Genomic DNA, 19,286 nt, shown 5'->3' with positions numbered 1-19,286 from the left:
AATATTAATATCTTGGAGGGCCCGAGGGCTAAAATGAGCCATCTTACCAGCCTTCGGTTGGAGATAGCCTTAGTAGTGACTTGTTCATACAGTAACCTAATCTTCTTGCTTAAAATTAAGAGTTTCGGTTATTTGAATCGAGCCTATTTTTCTGAGTCAAATGTTGTGACATAATATTTACTTATATGGCCCATCTGTAGTTGACATGATATTTACCAATTATATGGTCCATCTTGCTTAAAATTAAGCTCTTGCACGTTGCTTTTCTTTGATGTTTTTTTAATATTTGCCACCCTTGTATTGTATTCTAATTAGGTTTCAACCTACATCGTATGTTACCACCAAAAAAAAAAAAAAAAAAAACCTATTTAAAAAAAAAATAATCAACGCATAAAAACACATTTTTGCTATGTGTTTTGTTTTATTTTGTTTAGCATTAAAAATAATAATAATCAACGCATAAAAACACATTTTTGCAATGTGTTTTGTTTTATTTTGTTTAGTATTTTTCCTTCATTATTGGGTGCGATGGCGGGTCCGAGAGACTCTCATGAGTCATGTCCGGGCCCCAAACACACCATCCACATTCCAGATTTGATGTTCCAATCCGTCCCCAAAAGAAACGGCACGATTGGTTTTATACTTTCGGCCAAGTTATTCACAGGTGCAGAAAAACGGAACCCTATTGCCTTTTCACTTGTCTCTTCGCGTTACCCAACAGATCAAATCGGTTGATCAAAATTCAGTTCTGATCTAATATTCTAAGAAGAGCAGCTTTGATACTCTCTTCACTTCTCATGTTATCAGGCACCTTCACCACAACATCTTGCAGCATGAGCTCGTTCATGCATGACAAGCTCGCATGGTACATCTCAAAGTCCAAGTCACGCAGCGCCGCCATTAACCTAGCTGACGGGTAGTTCACATTCTCGGACCGAACCCTAATCATGGCGTCCGAACACACTATCTTCACCTCCACCTCGAGCCCCGTAGACCCACTCACCAACGAGTTGGGCGGCCGCGTTTGATCCACCGACGTCGTGCTGCTCTGATTGTCCAAGTTGTCGACGGTCTCGGCTTTCACTTTCTTGGACTCTCTCTGCACCTGCGACTCCATCTCGTCCACCTTGCTCTTCAGCTCGATGATGTACGAAACGGCGTCGGACAGCAACGATGCCTTGTCCATTCTCGATACGTTCGGCACCACTGCTCGTAGGGCGCAGAACCGGTGGTTGAGCTTCTCCCGCCGCTGCCTCTCCGCTTCCACGTGGTCCAACGTTGTGTCTAGCCCAAGGCCCGGTTTTCGCCCTCGCTTTTTCGGCGTCCGTTTGGGAAACTCCGAATCCGAAGGTTCCGGGTTAAGGTTATTTAGATTCGAAAACGGTATGGAACCCGGACATGCTCTTCCGCACGTCTTCTTCATCACCGTTATATCCAAGGGGACTTCCTTTTTGTTTTTTTCTTCCTGAACGCCGGCGATGATGTCAAAGTCGGAGAAGGAGAAGTTTCGGTTGATTAGATTGATGGGGGATCTGGTTCCCGGTTCTTGTTGGTCCGAAACAAGGTCCGACCAGAATAAGGATTTCGTTTGCTGAACCAGGTTCCAGTTTTCTCTGATCAAATCTGAAGAACCCAGCTCGAGAACTCCGGTGGGGGTTGGGATGCAGACTAGGGTTTGAATCCCATGCATTTGTGCTTCTTTTGCTCTTTCGCAGACGTAGGATTGGAGCTCATGGCTTCCAGTCAGCCACACCAAAGATCCAGAGCTAAAAGCCTTGCCGGGAACATTAGTATTAATGCTTTCACCGACGGAGAAGGATCGAGCGAACGACCTGACGAAGAACCCCTCGATGTTGGTGGTGTTGGCGTTTAAGCCCATGTTGTAGAGATAATGGTTATCTGGATTGTTGGTGTCGTTGATGAGGGATTGGATGCCCTTGAGGATCTTCCTTCTTTCGGATAGAACTTCGTAGGGGTTGTGGTGGTGGTTGTTGGGTGATGCGTCTTTGGGGCGTTGGAAATGGCCGTCTCCCCAGGTCAGGAAGAGACAACCATTGTCCACCAGGTGGTCGTTCGAGGTTTGCCAGAAGATGGCGTATGACCACCAGTCTGGCTGGGATTGAAGAATGAATTGGAGCCTTTGTTGGAGGGATGGATGGTTTTCTTGAGGCAAGGAGACTAGGGATGAGGATGAAGAGGGGGAGATTATTAATTCTTCCATAAGTGGTGAGGCCAAAACTTTTGTGGGGAGATTGAGTCCCGAATTTAGTGGGAACTCAATTAGTACTTGGAGAGTGAAAGATGCTAGAGGAGTAGTTTAGAACAAAAGAGATTGCTTGAGGGAGAGATGGGTCCTTACAAAAGTTGGGGTGGATGGGGCTTTATATATGGTCCATGGATACTCAGATTTTCTGAAACCGAGAGTGAGCAGTGTGAGAGTGTAATGTGGGGTCCAAGTTTGGTGTTGCTTGGGTTCAAATTTAAATAAATTGGTCCCGGGACCCAGGCCAAGAGAAAAACAGAAAATTAATTTAAAGATAATACTTTTAGGGTGCGTTTGTTGCACCAGACTGTCTCGGACTGAACTAGCTACTGGAACTAAGCTGGACTGATTTAGACTAGATTAAGCTGGACTAGCTTAGTGAAATGTTTGGTGCAGTGTTTGACTATAAAACCAGATAATAAACAAACTATAATATTATATTGTTTAATGCATATATTATAATATTTTATTTTATTTAATGTATATATTGTAATATTTTATATTATTTGATGCATACATAATAATATTTTATTATTTATTCAACCTTTTAACCTTTTTTTCTCCTGGAAAACTATCACTCTGGAATCATCTCTTCTTTTCTCCTTCTGGCTCCGTCCATTTCTTCTTTTCTCCCTCATTTTCATGCACAACGCAGGTGTGAAGCTCATCGCAAATCCTTCAAAAACAAGCTCATCATCTTCACCCTCTTGCTGCCATTAAGCATATCCACCTTCCTCATCCTTTTTTCTTCTAAAAATTTTCGGATCTCTCTCTTCCATCTGATACATGTGTTGGCTTCTCCGCCTGCAAAGCCATCTCGGAATTTTCTGGCACGGGGTGGACTTTGAATTTCGTGGTTGGATTTGGTTGTTGTTATTGTTTTGCGTTTTTATTTTTAATTTTTTAATTTTGTGGTTGGATTTTGAGATTTAGGCAGCGAGTGAGGCTTTTGTTTCAAATCTGGGGGGTGGGCAAACGGTGTTGCAGAGAAGAACGCTTGCAGACGATGCAGTATGTAGATGATGCAACGGGCAAACGAAACAGATTTGAGGACGGGATTAGCAATCCCATACCTATCAGGGATCCTCGCTAAGACGACCTAGCGAAAGACTTAGTCGGTGCGAGTCCAACATAGGTCTGGTTCGGTAATACGGTGATTCTAAAAAAAATTGGTATAAAAAAAAACTGGGAGCTTTTTTGTGTTCGGTAAACATTCCGTTTCAGTTTTTTTTCACAGATTTGGGTAAAAAAAAAAGCCGAAAATAAGAAGCTACAAAACTCAGCTTTGAAAATTTGACTTTTTTTCACATCTGTTTTACATAAAAGTTTATCAAATATTATAATACTATTTTTTTTTTCAAAAGCATTTTTACAAAAAAGTTTACCAAACACTCTACAACTTTATTTCACAGCCGCTTATTCTCACAGCATAGCAGAAGCAATTTTTTTTCAAAACACAGCAATACCAAACTAGCCCTTAGTCTCATTAACAGTAGTCCTTGTTCGCATCAAACACTGGCTAGCAATCCTAGCTAAGCCAGTTCAATCCAAGGAAGTTTAGTGAGGGCAAACAAACGGCCACTTATTTCTTTTTTAATACAAGCTCAATCTTTCACTTGCAATTAACTTTACAATTAAAATTTTATAATCCATATCTTTTAATCTTTTAATCTCTATTTGAATATTATATCTACCAAAAAAATTATTATAATTGTAGATCGTTTAATCATCTAAATGTATCAAAATAAATCAACGGTTTAGATACTAAGTAGCATATTTACAGTGAACTGTTGATTTGTTCGCTACATTTGAATGATTTAATGATCTTCGATTCAAATGATTTTTTTGTAGAGAATATCTAATAAAAATTAAGAGATTTAACAGTTTTTATTGATTATAAATTTTATTTTATTTTTTTAGAAAAAAAAAAGATCAGCTAATGGTTTTGCCACTGCACTTCACTATTTTGGGGGTCGAGAAAAACTCACAAAGATATTTCACCCTCTCCCTGATCACTATCATGTGATTTATCAGTACCAAAGATCAAATCTATAACATGCTATATAAATACGAACCTATAATTAGTTTTCGATCACTAAACCACTCTGTGGTCATTATCGATTATAAAATTATAGGGGCGAAGATTTTTGCATGTGAGATAATAAAGCATTATCTTTAATATAATATTGGTTGGAAAAATTAGGCTCATAGAAGCTATATAAAGCCTTAGGAGGGTGAAGTCACTATTGGGCAGCACTAGCACATGGAGTGAAAGGGAAAGGCATAGTGGCTGATTGGGGCCATACGCAACTTTCTGTTGTGGGGTCCCTCTCTTGCTTGAATGATGTTTAAATGCATCAACTTTTTATTTATTTATAAGATAAAACATGAAACAATGAATGGTCCTTCCCTTCATCATCAATTGATGAAACTACTTTTGACATGATACAAAGGTTTTTGGTGCGTAGTTTTTGGAAAATTCAATTATAAATGGGATCAGATTTAGCCGTCGTCGTTAACAATCATATCTAGTTCTACCAATTATACATGAATTATCACATACATACTTTAAAGGTTATGTATTAATTACTAATGCATATTCTTTTTGTGATATTTAAGCGAGAACGTACATCTAACATACAATCCGTTTATGATGTTCAGATCATATATAAAGATGTAAGATTCATTAAGTTTTGTGAAAATCTTTTGAAAAATCATGTAACTCTTAAGAGCGTGATGTTCGTCTTACGTGAAATCACAATTATCAATTACAAGAAGCTCTCCTCAATTTCAAAGTGATGTTCCAACAAACATTATATCAAATTACTTGTCTAAATATTTTAATGGTGATAAACCATTAAGACAATTAGATGGTTTATATGCAGGGATTAATAATTCAAAGCAAACATGTATAAATTCATAAGCGAATTGATAAAAGACTACATATTCCGATTAAGGCTCTTGACCTTGTTCTAGCAAAAATAAATTAATTACGCATAATCATGATTAAAAAGAAAAAATATCATTAAGAAGAAAAGATAGAAAACAACCTTGAAAAAAGAATACAACTCGCCAAAGCCTAGCCAAGTTTTCCAAATTGATGTGTAAAAAACCCTAATGGCGTATTAGTGCTTATAATTAGCATCTTATTCTCAAACCTACCTAAATAAGGCATTCTTAAAAACTAGGAAACAAAATAACAAAAGGATAACTTAAAATCACAAACCTAACATAACTAGGCAATCTGCCCAGTCCGAAACACTTCACGTTTCTAGACCAGACCAGCACCAAAACTCACCCAAAAGATCTTGTTTTGAATATTAAGATGTTCTCTACAACTCCATAAAAGGGCCTAACTCCAGAAAATGTCATCTTCTTGCTAAAAACTCACAATTAAGCCCAACAAATCAATATGCCAACACTACGCCTTGGTCCTTTAATCCTTCGCCATAATCAAATACTTTGGAATAAAAATGCTGAAATTTTGATATAACCTTCTTGACAGACTTTTGAATCTACTCCAACTGGAAATTCTCTCATTATTTTTTGCATAGAATAAGGTCACATCTCCTACATTTGAAATATAAAACAAAATATCAAATCTCACCAAATTACACTAAGAATATGGTAAAATATATAATATGAAATCGACTCATCAAAAGGTAGTCAGATTGTTTATTGTGTTATTCAATACTCTTAACGGGGAGTAAAATCTTCAAAACAGTAGGATTTTTAATTGGAATTAAAATCGAAACTAGTGTGGTGTTAGTTAAGCACCATCCCACGTTCAAATTATTTTCTTTGCAATTGTTAAATTCAAAGCAGTAAGCATGAGCTCATACGCAATTGCATTTTTACATGTTCACGAAAAGGATTTCTATAGTAATGCTTTTAGGGTCCTTGTGGTGTGAAATAGGTAAATTCTAAGGAAGTCCGAACCAGAAAACTTTTTTTATGGTAGAATATAAGGTATAAAAGCTTGTTGATGGGAGGGTACGTCGGAGGAATCGGAGAAATAAGTTGGAATAGAGTACTCTGAGTCAAGTGAGTGAATATAAGTAAAATGGGTTTTTCTTCTTCTTCCACACGCTCCCACAAATTGTTGTGTCTTATCATAAGCCTAATTTGGGGAAAATCTGATTCAATATGGGGAACTTAGTTTTTGGGTGAGCAGTCTGCCCATGGTTACGGATGAGGATTCTCTTTATCGGGATTTGGAGAATCAATCAATCGTTTTCATTTATTGTACATTATACGGTTAATTTTCGTTAGGTACTATTTATTTGATTTTAAATAAAAAATTTAAAATGATTTCTGACCGCACAATGTATGATAAACGGATACAATTGATTGATCATCTGGATCTCCACAAGAGAATCCGGCTAGGATCCTAATCCCATGCTTACGGGCCATATAAGGACTTAACTTGCGTCCATGTTCACTTAACCATTTTGGTCCGTAAGGAGAGACAGATGCCAATTTTGCAAACCCTAAGAGCAATTTTTTTTTTTAACAAACAATATTATCTACACTAAGGGGGAGGAGATGAGTTTAGCTTTACAATGTGCTAGCAATCAGTGGTGAAGCCATGTGAGGGCGAGGAGTGGCGGCCGCCACTCCCCTCACCGGAAAACAAGTCTAGGAGCGGTGGTTTCGCCTTTCTGGTCCCGTCGAAAGTGCTTGTTGGTGCGGTGGTTCCGTCTGTTCTCATCCGGATCTGGATTTGTTGCTGATATGCAGCTCTGCTGCGTTTGGTTTTATATTTTTCTCAAAAGCCAGACCAAACGACACCATTTAGTCCTAGTTAAAAAATTTCCTTTAATGCAACGACATCGTTTAGTTATAGAATTGAAAAATAAAATTAATCAGATGGCAGCAGAACAGATCTCAGCAAGCAGCCTCATTCCCCTGCTACCAGACATTAAGGCTTCAACTTCAAGCTTTTAAGCCATCCAAGCTGCAAGCAGCCAGCCTCCAGCCGCCATTCTTGGCCCCCTTTCTCTTAGATGAAGTTTTTAATTTCCAAATTTATGTTAGCCTTAACCCTAATTGGTTATTTAATTTGAAATTTTGTTTATTTGACGTAGAATCATAGAGTAATTAATCAATATGGTTATTAATTATTGAATATGAATATGAAATCTTATAATTATTGATGAATAAACTTGTTATTTAAAGTAAAAATTGAATTCTTGATTATTCTCATTGATATTGATTAATTGAATTGAATTTTGTCTAATGAATAATTTATATGATATTGGTATTGATTAAGAATCTAAGACTTTTTTTTTTCCATAGTATACAATTACGTAATGAAATGATACTATAAGAAACAATGCTTAAACCCTCATCCAAATATTCCAAGTGGTCATCCTTTAAATATTTCAGGTAGTCCTCTTCGATTATTCCGGGTAGTTCCCAATAAAGTGAGGACATTGAGTTTGATGAAATATTGACTAATCTTTTTTAACCTTGTACTCTTTTAAGTTCGCCCCAACCCGCCACCAGTGCTATGGTCTAGTAATATTTCTCTTCACTTGTAAGTGAAAGGATTTAGGTTTGATTCTCGCCAAAGTCAAATTTGAACCACATTATTGCTAGCTCATTGTCAGGCTTAGCCCATTCCCCTACCCCCTTAGTGTAGATAATATCGTTTGTTCGGGAAAAAAAAATTTCGCCCCTCCCCCCGACAATTCCTGGCTTCGCCACTACTAGCAATAATGTTGTTCAAATTTGCCTTTGACAAGAATCGAACCTAAGACCTCTCACTTGCAAGTGAATAGAAATATCACTAAACCGTAGTAATAAGTTATAACTCTAAGAGCGTTTTATCTTTTCGTTGTTTTTTTTTATCGATGTGGCAGGACAAGACCGAGGATTAAAATATTAGCACAATTACTGATATATCAGTCGATATATAGGATTATCATACAAAGTTTCTTTTTTGGGAAAGGGGGTTGAAACCTATTTTCTTCACCATCTGTTGCGGATTCACCCACATATCAACCTAATATATGTCGAATTGAATAAAAATTGTTGATTTATCGGCCAAAATATATAGAGCGAATAATCCGAAACTTTTTAACAAATGTAATGTTAGGGAGACTAGATTTTGTAAGCTAAATTATATGGAATTACGATTGGATTATTACTTAAGTGTTGATTAACATGCTTATTTCTCATTGGTAACACATTATTTAGTTTGCAAATTTAGTTTATAAATTTAATTTACTTGACATTACTTTAACAACTTCACCCGATAGCGTGGATACGTTATAAATAGATTAAATTGTAGCAATGGTCCATCAACTTTAATTAAATTAGAGCAATGGTCCCTTAACTAAAAATATATTACCATTGGTCCACTCCCTAAACTTATCAAAATGTGTAGTTATGGTCATTTTCGTCAACTTCGTTAGAATTTTGTCAAAATGAGTTATGTTAGAATGACCATTGATAAAATTGGGGTCCCTCAACTCATCAAAACGTATAGCTATGGTCATTTTCGCCAACTTCGTCAGAATTTTATCAAGATGAGTTATGTTGGAAAGATCATTGCTACAATTGGGTTAAAGTTGAGGGATCATTGCTCAAATTGGGTTAAAGTTGATAGATCATTTCTCTAGTTGGATTAAAGTTGAGGGACCAATGGTAATTGATTTTTAGTTGAGGGACCTAACTACACATTTTAATGAGTTGAGAGACTAATAGTAATGAATGTTTAGTTGAAAGACTATTGCTCCAATTGAGTTAAAATTAAGAGATCATTACTAGTAAAGATTAAATCATGGCTCTTACATCCCTCTTGCTTTCTCTCTGTTGGTTTCTATCAGCCTCCGTGGCTCTCTCCTTGTAATTTGGCTTTTGTCGTGGTTTTATGAAAGTCCAGTTTCCTCAACAAAAATAATAATAATAAACTTACTTTAAATTTTACTTTTATGGGAAAATTAGGTTCAAATCATTCTTTTTGTTACTCCATTGATTAAAATCCTATTCATTTTTAATTTTTGATCAAGGTCCTTGGGTATTAATAACATGATTAATTATTTGAATAATAAAATATTTTTATTTTTAAATAAATTCCTTTAATGTTAAAAATGTTACAATTAGTATATTTATATTTATGGCTAAATTTTTTTATCATATATTTTTATTTTTAGTTTGTACCTAATTTTAATTTGCAAATATTTTTTAATTTGTACCAATTTTCTTTTCATTTCTAATTTGTACCCATATATTAGTTTCTTTGTGACAGCCCGTCCCTGATTTTAAGAGTTTTTAAAGTTTTAGTAAAGGATTTTACAAAAATGCACTTTGAGGTACGCGCATTATTCGAGGTTAATCGTCGTGTTGTGCCATCTAAGATTTATTTTCTTGACATATCATCGTAGTACTCGTCGCTACGGAAGTGTGGGCGCAGACGGTTCGTGATTTGGAGTTATAACGAAAAAGATTTTAAAGTTTGAAGTTTGTGCATTTTATGAATTTTATTATAAAAATTTGGTGTGCCATTTGGATGACCCAGATTAAAGGAAATCTGAAATGGATGGCTCGGATGTAAGGGAAATAATAAAAATAAAAAGATGAAAGAAGATTTTGTATGTGTATGTATGTGTGCGTGACTGGTGAAAAAGAAGAAGTAAGGAGCGGGTTGGGCAAAACTGCCTAACCAAAGAAGAGGTAGGAGCTCCGGGACAGACCAGGGAGAGAGACTGGCGAATGGGGAGAAGAGAGAGAGGAGACCAGCCAATCGGAACAGAGAAAGGAGGAAAGGAGAGAGGGCGAGAAGCGGAGAAGAGAAGGAAGAAAACAGGTCTTCACCCGTGACCCGTTTCGACCCGCGGCACCCACACCCAAATTTCGACATTTTTCACCCATTTTTCCGATGCATTGAGCCAAACAACCACCCCCAATCATCTTATATGCCTTCCCTCTATCATTTCCATATCAAATTTGAGGAGATTAGGTGTGAGTTTGGATGAAAATACCCACGGGTGCCGCGAGCTTCATGTTCAAAATTCTCCTATGTTTGAAGCAAATTCTTCCAATTTCCACCACCCATAGCTTCCTCTTGAGGCCTAGAACAAAGCCCAAGCATTGGTTGGGACGGCAGAGTTGATTTGAGGACGAATTGGAACTCACCCATTTCTAGGGTTTCGTACGGTTTTGGAAAAAATTGAGCTTTTCTAGGACAAATTGGCCTTGGCCTCAGGTATAAAGTTTACTCTACTCATTGAGATATTCCTTTTTGTAAATTTTGGTAATTTTTGGAGATAGTTGGATTTTCCGGCGAGCCGGGGCGGCCGACCACCACCCGCGGTGGCTCGTGCGGCGGCGCGTGGCCAGTGGCCCGCCAATGTCATTATTAGCATGTGTTTAATGTTCTAGGTTCATTTTTGATAATTGACTTACGTAAATTGAGTAATTGAACCTAAATTCGTTACGATTCGTGGTTAGGCCAAAAGGTGAATCGACGATCCAACCGTCGGATCGTCACCAAAATTTGATATGTAGTATTACGTAATATTTAAGGATTATAGGAACTTACGGATCGGGAATCCGATTTACGGATATTTCGGAATTGGAGTTGTAAGTTCATAATATAGAATGTTAACCGTTACTTAGTTTTGGCAATTGACGGAGATCTGACCGTTGGATGGTAATGAAATTTTAGGATGTTGTCCTAGAGGTATATTCTAGATCTCTGGAAGTTTCAAATTGGAAATCTGAATTGCAGATCTTCCGGATCGATCTACGTAGTGACGTGTTTTATATAAGTTATATTATATCGATATGATTTCTGAGGCATGTCTTGATGATTATTCTAGGCACCGATCGTCATGACGCCTTGATGTGTTGTGCTAGGGAGTTGTAGGGCGAACTCCAGGTGAGTCGGCAGTTTTGTTTTCCGTATATATATCTATATAAATGAGATTTCTTCCCAGAAGATCAATTTAAGTGAAATGCGATATGAAATGCCATGCAAAATATATGCCTATTTATTTATGCATTAGTTGCATACATGCATGATTGGTGTTGCGGACGCACAGGTAAGTGTCAGGTAAGTTCATAAATTTAATTATGTAATTGTTAAGTTGATATGATGGAAAGCTCATAAACCTGCACTAGGGTGATTGTGATTTGGTAGAGATGATTCAGGCCTATACATATATAGTCACCCCCGCACTATACGCTCACAATTGGATCCAATTTAGGTGCCCAGTCGTACAGACCATTAGAGGTGGTTCCGATTCGTAGGTGATTAGCGATTTATCGCATAGCTATCAGGGGAGGATAGTGTGAGTATAACTATATTCACCCAGTCATACAGACCTTTCCAAGCACTACAAGAAAACAACACATCTATCACGACAATTTTACCACGGACTTTATGAGCTCGTTGTAAAAATAAAATTTTACCACGGGCATAATAAGTACGTTATAAAAGTTAATTTTTCATCACAGACAAATCTTAGCCCGTTGTAAAATAACGGTAAATGACCACACGCAAAGTTGCACGTTGTAAATATACTAAGCCACCACGGACAATGCTCGTGGTCAATATTGTTAGTTCTACAGTGCATTTTTGTTATCAACCACGGACATAATGTGTGGTATAATCATACACATAATGAAAAATATTTAGAAAAGGCGGGACACCGAATTTTTGGGAAATTTCAAACATCTTTGAGATTTGAAAATTTCACAAACTCTTTAAATCTCCAGTCGCTCCTTTTTATTTCTAATCAAAATCCTATGGCACCAGGGATCCGATCCAAATTAAATTGAATCGCCAAATGGGAAGAAAAAAAAAGGCTCAAAAAATAGAAAATGGTGGTTTCCTCTTTCTTTCTTTATCCTTTTTTTTTCTTTCATCCCTTACACTTTATTTCCTCTCATGCCTGGTTTTTCCTAAACCTCATGAGTTTTGGTAATGGTTACTGTAGGGGCAAGAACAACAGCTCATCACTAAATGGGAAGGCTCTGTTGACTGGAGAAGCCGACCTGCAATCAGAGGTCGCCATGGCGGCATGCTTGCCTCCTCCTTTGTGCTGGGTATGTGTCTTCCTTGTGCTGCAATCAGGGATCACCATGGCGGTATGCATGCATCGATCCAACATATCATAAGTTATACCAAATAACAAATATAGGGTTATCTAAATTTTACATGAAATGTTAGCCACTTGAGTGCATCAATGGGTGGACTTTTTATGTCTTACAAACTGAAACTTGCAGATTAATTCTTACTTCAGTAGAGTTCGAAAAGGAATTAAACATTATAAAGTATGGAAGCAGTTTGGGTTGCAAAATACGTGAGTTCAGGAAAAGAGACATTATTGTGATGAGAAAAACGTGGAGCAGTTATGTATTTGGAGATAAAGGCAGAGAGAAAAGGGGGAGAAGAAGGGAGACGTGCGGTTTCCCTCCTTTTACATTTCATTTATTTTATTTTGTGTTTTACATATTTATTCATAATCGTAATCTATTTGAATTGAAGTGAAGTGATTCTTACCACAATTTTCTGCAATTTTGGTTGACAAAGAACCTTCTGTTAATAAATAGTATAAATTTTCCTAATTATCATATTGATTTCCTATTCGGTTTTGGTTATTCTGTAATTTATTATATTGTAATAAATATGAAATTTTGTTGGTTATTTAGTATATAAATATTTAAATATATATATTTATTAAATAGATATTTTTTTTATTTGTGGAAATTTTTTTATAACGGGCATGAACCGTGGTCAATAAATAATTCACAACGGTCGTAACACGTGATGTTAAATTCCAATCTATCACGGGCACAATCCGTGGTTACATTATGTTTGACAACGGGCATAGCCTGTGGTAGAAATTAAGACTTTTTATCACATTCAGATTACTAACGGGCACAGTGCCTGTGGTGGATTACAATTTATCACGAGCATTCACCATGATAGATGAGCTTTTTTCTTCTAGTGAAGGGTTCCGACTCGTGTGCAGTGTAGTGCCGTACAGGTCACTTGTGATGACTCCGGCTAGATTGATTGATGAGAGTGATTATGAGCTATAGTTCAGCCGTACAGGCCACTATAGATGGATCCGGTTGACATATTATTTTTCATGAGCTATTTATATGTTTTGTTGAGATATTTTGGCATGGCATATAATTCACATACCACTACTTCTAAGCTTGGTTTTGAGATAAGTATACATATTACATATTTTTGGGACAGTATACGGGTTTTACAGTAAGGGGTTAGCGTTTTGATAATGAGATGATTTTCGCAAAGCTTTGTTTTACTGACCCACTCAACTTTGTTTTGCGCCCCTCCAGGTTCAAGATAGCAGAGCTTTGGTGGCCACGAGGAATCCAATGGTGCTCTGACAGAATTCACAAAAGTAGGACTCACCCTCGGGTGTTACATCTTAGTAATTGTATCTTTAAAGCTTCCGAACTGTGTAAATGGTTACATCACTCTCACGTGACGGCCAGCATGCCCTCCTTCGGGACGGGGTGTGTCATTCTTTTTGTGCCCATATTATTTAAAGTTTTATTTGTGTTTGTACCCATGTGTATACTGTCACGTGACAGTGTATATTTAATCAATGATAGAAAAATTACATATGGTATATTTATGTTTTATGCCTAAATTTTGTATCATATATTTATATTTTTAGTTTGTACCCACTTTTAATTTTCAACATTTTTTTTAATTTGTAGTATTTTCTTTTTAGTTTTATTTTGTACCCATGTATTAATTTCTTTTAGCGCCTATATTTTTTAAAATTCATTTGTATTCATAATTTTTAATCTTTTATCCGTACCCTAATTTATTTCTAATGTACCAATTCTTCTTTATTAATGTACCAATTTGTTATATGTGAAATGTATCAATTTTTTTTGTAAAATGTATCAATTTTTTTAACACTATGAATACATTCTTTTGCCATTTATTATTTCTTATTTTTACATAGTTTTTATCCATTTATTCAATAAAAATATTTGAATTTTTTTTATTATAACCGTTTCTAATAGTATTATAATGAGAGATTTTAAATTTATAGGATTATAAATCTCATAAAATATCAAACAATTAATGTCAAAACTATAAAAATACAAATATTAATAGTAATATAATAAGATGTACAAAGTCAAGGGACCTTGATCAAACTTTGAATACTATTAAAGTTTTAATCAAAGAATGTTAAGGATTAGGAACTGCATTCAAAATATTCCTACTTTTATTATCTAAGACAAAGAATCGGTCTAATCAGACATTTGTTGATGTGATATTTTCTTATTTGTATCGTTGCATCAATAGTTTTGTGGTCCCTCCAGGTCCACATCATTGGTCCTACCACTCCTTATTTACAAAAGCGAAAAGAACCAATCCAGGAGGATCCGGATTCTCTTTACGATGATTATGTAGATTCTTAAATCGTGTCTGTTCATTATATATGATTAATTTTCATTAGAAATTATTTATATTTAATTTAAAATAAAAATATTTAAAATAATTGAACAATTAAGATCCGAAGAGGATCCTCATTCAGAACCAAATATTGCACGTTTTTACTTTTACAAGCCATGAACAAGCATCAACATTGTTCTTTCTGAGAAATATAAAAAAGACAATATCATTAGATTCATTTTAAATATAATTTTCATCAGCAAATAATAGTCCATATGGATTTGGATCCTCTCTTAAGCAAGAGAGACGGATCCCCCTTATTCAAACACATAGGCCGTTGGATTTTGATCTAATGACTCCAAACATGGGGTTCTTCTAAAAATTATAATAGTTGTAGCCGTAGCCGTTAGATCAAAATCCAATGGTCCGTGTATTTGGGTCAAGAGGCTCCGTCTCCTTTACTCAGGAGAAGATCCAAATCCAGTCCATATATATATATGTGTATAAATTAACATGTTATCTATCTCTTATCTAGCTACCTTTTTCTTCATTAAAAACGATAGGAGTGTGTATTACCTAATAATGGGTGTTAAACTTTTTTATTTTTCATACAACAATATTCTTTTATAAGAAGACGAAAAAGGCATCGGTGCCAAATCATATTAGAGAGCGACGACTAATTTTGAAATTGGCGTTAAGTAGCATGTTGAATCATTCAAAATTTGACATCAAACTAGTCATGCATACGACTTCCTAGTTACTGGTGGTGTAGAGAAATACTATTATACTATAGTATTAGTGGCATCCCACATCTAAACACTCAGAAAATCATATAGTTTACTCGAGTTTTTACTTTCACCCTTGTTGTTTCGTTTGTTGCATTTTTGCCCTTGTAGTTTCATGTTGTTGCATTTTTGCCCTTGTTGTTTCATTTTGTTAGCATTTGTTAGTCTAATCTGTCAAATAAGGCAAACTTTCTTCTAATAATTTGAGTTTTTCATATGAGAAGATGTGCAAAAAATCAACTAATTAAGTTGATGTATTGGACTAGGACTAGAAACAAAACGATGCTATAAAGACAGAGAGAGAGAAACAGCTACTGTTTGATTTTTCTTAGGTTTGATATGCATATGCTTTAGGAATTATGAGCATCTGTTGATTTATACATATTCTACATGATCTGTAGGTTTATTTCTAGTTTATTTGGTTGGTTAAATTTTCTTTAACTCTACAAATTTTTGGTAATGGAATTCTTGGTAGTGACTTGTTCATGCAGTAACTAAATCCTTTTATTGCTTACAAATAAGCGTTCCAGTTATGTAAATCGAGCTGTATATTTCTGAGTCAAACGTTTTGTGACATAATATTTACCTATTATATGGTCCATCTGTGGACAGCTAAGCAAACTGTTTAAAGCTTAAGCTCGATGGCTTAAACCCACAAATAAAAACGGCAAAACACGGGGATATCATCATTCACCTACTGTGGGTGAACAACGAATTGCATGCTGGTGGGATCCGTAAAGCATCAACATTGTGTGCGCTAGGTTTTTGCACGTTGCCTTTCTTCGTTTTTTTATTTTTAATATTTGCCACCCTTGTTTTCTAACCTAGTTAGGTTTCAACCCACATCGTACGCTACCACAAAAAATAATAACAATCATCGCATAAGAAGCACATTTTTACAGTGTTTTTTGTTTTGTTTTGTTTTGTTTAGTATTTTTTCTTCGTTAGTGGGTGCGATGGCGGGTCCGAGAGATTCTCGTGTCCCAGGGCCCCAAACACCATATCAGATTCCAGATTGGATATTCCATTTCGTCCACAAACAAACGGCACGAGTGGTTTACTTTTGGCCAAGTTATTCACAGGTGCAGAAAAACGGAACCCCACTTCCTTTTTCACTTGTCTCTTCACCTCACCAAGGACCCAAGAAGTCAGTCCACTCACTCTCTTTACAAACGTGCATAAATATCTGTTCCTCCCACACATGGAGTCCTTGCTTCACCCAAATTATACGGATTGTTCCACTGTCTTTGTCCTAAAACCACCTATGTGCCACGTACATGGGGAACACAAACAACTATTAGTGTAATGACTTCCAGAATTCAAATCTCTATTTTTATGTCGTCATTTAGTCATTAAATTAGCAGTAATACATCGAATCAAGAACATTTATCGCTGCATCTAACGTTGAATGTTGAACGTTGAACTTTCTCTTCACGTAAAAGCAAAAGTACTTGTAACGGGTGAGAGAGAGTTTTTTTTTAAAGGTGAAATAGTAGAAAGATAGCGTTTTACTTACGGAATTCGTCACATGATTCACAATATATGTTGTGTTTATAATCTAAAACATTCTTTACAATTCTAGAAGCAGTTTGAAAAAAACTTTTTGAAGGAAAAGAACAAATCGTTATTGATATTTAATTATCTCCTTAATTACATATTTTACATAACAAAAAATCAACAAGGAACATAATTATTTTAATAGAAAGAGAAATAAATATCCAGTTTAAACAATATTTAAAATTAAAAGGTACCCAACTGATCAAATCGGTTTATCAAACTTCAGTTCTGATCTAATATTTTAAGAAGAGCAGCTTTGATACTCTCTTCACTTCTCATGTTGTTAGGCACCTTCACCACAACATCTTGCAGCATGAGCTCGTTCATGCACGACAAGCTCGCATGGTGGATCTCAAACTCCAAGTCACGCAGTGCCGCCATTAACCTAGCTGATGGGTAGTTCACATTCGCGGACTGAACCCTAATCATGGCGTCCGAACCTACTATCTTCACCTCCGTCTCGAACCCCGTAGACCCACTCGCCGACGAGTTGGGCGGCCGCGTTTGCTCCACCGACGTCGTGGTGCTCTGATTGTCCAAGTTGTCGCCGGTCTCGACTTTCACTTTCTTGGACTCTCTCTGCACCTGCGACTCCAGCTCGTCCACCTTGCCTTTCAGCTCGTTGATGTACGAAACGGCATCGGACAGCAGCGACGCCTTGTCCATTCTCGACACGTTCGGCACCACCGCTCGCAGGGCGTAGAACCGGTGGTTGAGCTTCTCCCGCCGCTGCCTCTCCGCTTCCACATGGTTCAACGGTGTGTCTCTCCCCAGCCCCGGTTTTCGCCCTCGCTTTTTCGGTGTCCGTTTCGGAAACTCCGAATCCGAATGTTCCGGGTTAAGGCTATTCAAATTCGACAACTGGACAAGATCCGGACATGCTATTCCGCACTTCTTCTTCATCGCCGTTATGTCCAAGGCAACTTCCTTTTTGTCGTCTTCTTCCCCTACGCCGGCGATGATGCCAATGTCGGCGAAGGAGAAGTTTCGGTTGATTAAATCGATGGGGGATCTGGTTCCAGGGTCGGGTTGGCCCCAAACGACATCCGAGCCGAATAAGGATTCGGTTTGCTGAACCAGGTTCCCATTTTCTCGGATCAAATCTGAAGAGCCCAGCTCGAGAACTCCGGTGGGGGTTGGGATGCAGACTAGGGTTTGAATCCCATGCATTTGTGCTTCTTTTGCTCTTTCGCAGTTGTAGAATTGAAGCTCATGGCTTCCAGTCAGCCACACCAAAGATCCAGAGCTAAAAGCTTTGCCGGGAACATTAGTACTAATGCTTTCACCGACGGAGAAGGATCGAGCCAACGACGTGACGTAGAACCATTCCACGTTGGTGACGTCGGCGTTTAAACCCATGTTGTCGAGGATCAAGTCTTGATGATGGTTATCTGGATTGTTGGTGTCGTTGATGAGGGACTGGATGCCCTTGAGGATCTTCCTTCTTTCGGATAGACCTCCGTAGGGGTTGTGGTGATGGTTGTTGGGTGATGCGTCTTTGGGGCCTTGGAAATGGCCGTCTCCCCAGGTCAGAAAGAGACGACCATTGTCCACCTGGTGGTCGTTCGAGGTTTGCCAGAAGATGGCGTATGACCACCAGTCTGGCTGGGATTGAAGAATGAATTGGAGCCTTTGTTGGAGGGATGGATGGTTTTCTTGAGGCAAGGAGACTAGGGATGAGGATGAAGAGGGGGAGATTATTAATTCTTCCATAAGTGGTGAGGCCAGAACTTTTGTTGGGAGATTGAGTTCCTAATTTAGTGGACACAAATCAATTAATACTTGCGGAGTGAAAGATGGTAGACGAGTCGTTTAGCACAAAAAAAGAAAGAATGCTAGAGTGAGAGAGGTCCTTACAAAAAAAGGTTGGGCTGGATGGGGTTTATATGGATACTCATATTTTATGAGAGAGTGTGAGTATCCAGATTTTATGAGGGAGTGTGAGTGGGAGATGATTGTTTGCCTTTCTATTTCCATATTCTTCTCATCTTCTTTTGTTTATGTAGTTACTGTTAAATCACGTTAATATTTTATATTAATTTTTTTATAAAAATAATAAAATAAAAAATAATAGGAATATAAAATGTTGATGTGGTTTAAACGTGATCACATTAAATAGAAAAGAATGGGAAGAGTATGGAAATGGGGGGTAAACAATCAACCTCCGTGTGAGGGAGCAGTAGTGTCTCATGTGGGGTCCATGTTTGCTGTTGCTAGGGTTCAAATTTAATTAAATTGGTCCAGTGACTACAGGCCAAGAGAGAAATAGAAAATTAAAATAATA

General features: G+C 37.1%; 2 protein-coding genes and 1 long non-coding RNA gene across 3 annotated transcripts; 1 reads left to right on the top strand and 2 right to left on the bottom strand.

The window, feature by feature from the left end:
- Positions 1-378: 378 nt before the first annotated feature.
- Positions 379-2,800, bottom strand: LOC103408517 (transcription factor bHLH14-like). Its single transcript, XM_008347360.4, has one exon. It carries the CDS (start codon positions 2,219-2,221, stop codon positions 743-745), a length of 1,479 nt encoding a protein of 492 aa, XP_008345582.2. The 5' UTR covers positions 2,222-2,800; the 3' UTR covers positions 379-742.
- Positions 2,801-11,958: 9,158 nt separating this feature from the next.
- Positions 11,959-12,920, top strand: LOC114823868 (uncharacterized). The gene is made up of 3 exons (XR_003771932.2): positions 11,959-12,097; positions 12,211-12,319; positions 12,500-12,920. It is a non-coding gene; the product is annotated as an uncharacterized lncRNA (long non-coding RNA).
- Positions 12,921-17,045: 4,125 nt separating this feature from the next.
- LOC103433841 (transcription factor bHLH14) lies at positions 17,046-19,069 on the bottom strand. Its single transcript, XM_008372128.4, has one exon. It carries the CDS (start codon positions 18,713-18,715, stop codon positions 17,225-17,227), a length of 1,491 nt encoding a protein of 496 aa, XP_008370350.2. The 5' UTR covers positions 18,716-19,069; the 3' UTR covers positions 17,046-17,224.
- Between the last annotated feature and the right edge of the window lie 217 nt (positions 19,070-19,286).

This window comes from Malus domestica, chromosome 01 (assembly GCF_042453785.1).
Source record: "Malus domestica chromosome 01, GDT2T_hap1".
Lineage (NCBI taxonomy): Eukaryota > Viridiplantae > Streptophyta > Magnoliopsida > Rosales > Rosaceae > Malus > Malus domestica.
This window is presented reverse-complemented; position numbering and strand designations above follow the sequence as displayed.

Coding starts and splice junctions, on each gene's coding strand:
- LOC103408517 (XM_008347360.4), bottom strand. CDS start 2,221: ATGGAAGAATTAATAATCTCCCCCTCTTCATCCTCATCCCTAGTCTCC.
- LOC103433841 (XM_008372128.4), bottom strand. CDS start 18,715: ATGGAAGAATTAATAATCTCCCCCTCTTCATCCTCATCCCTAGTCTCC.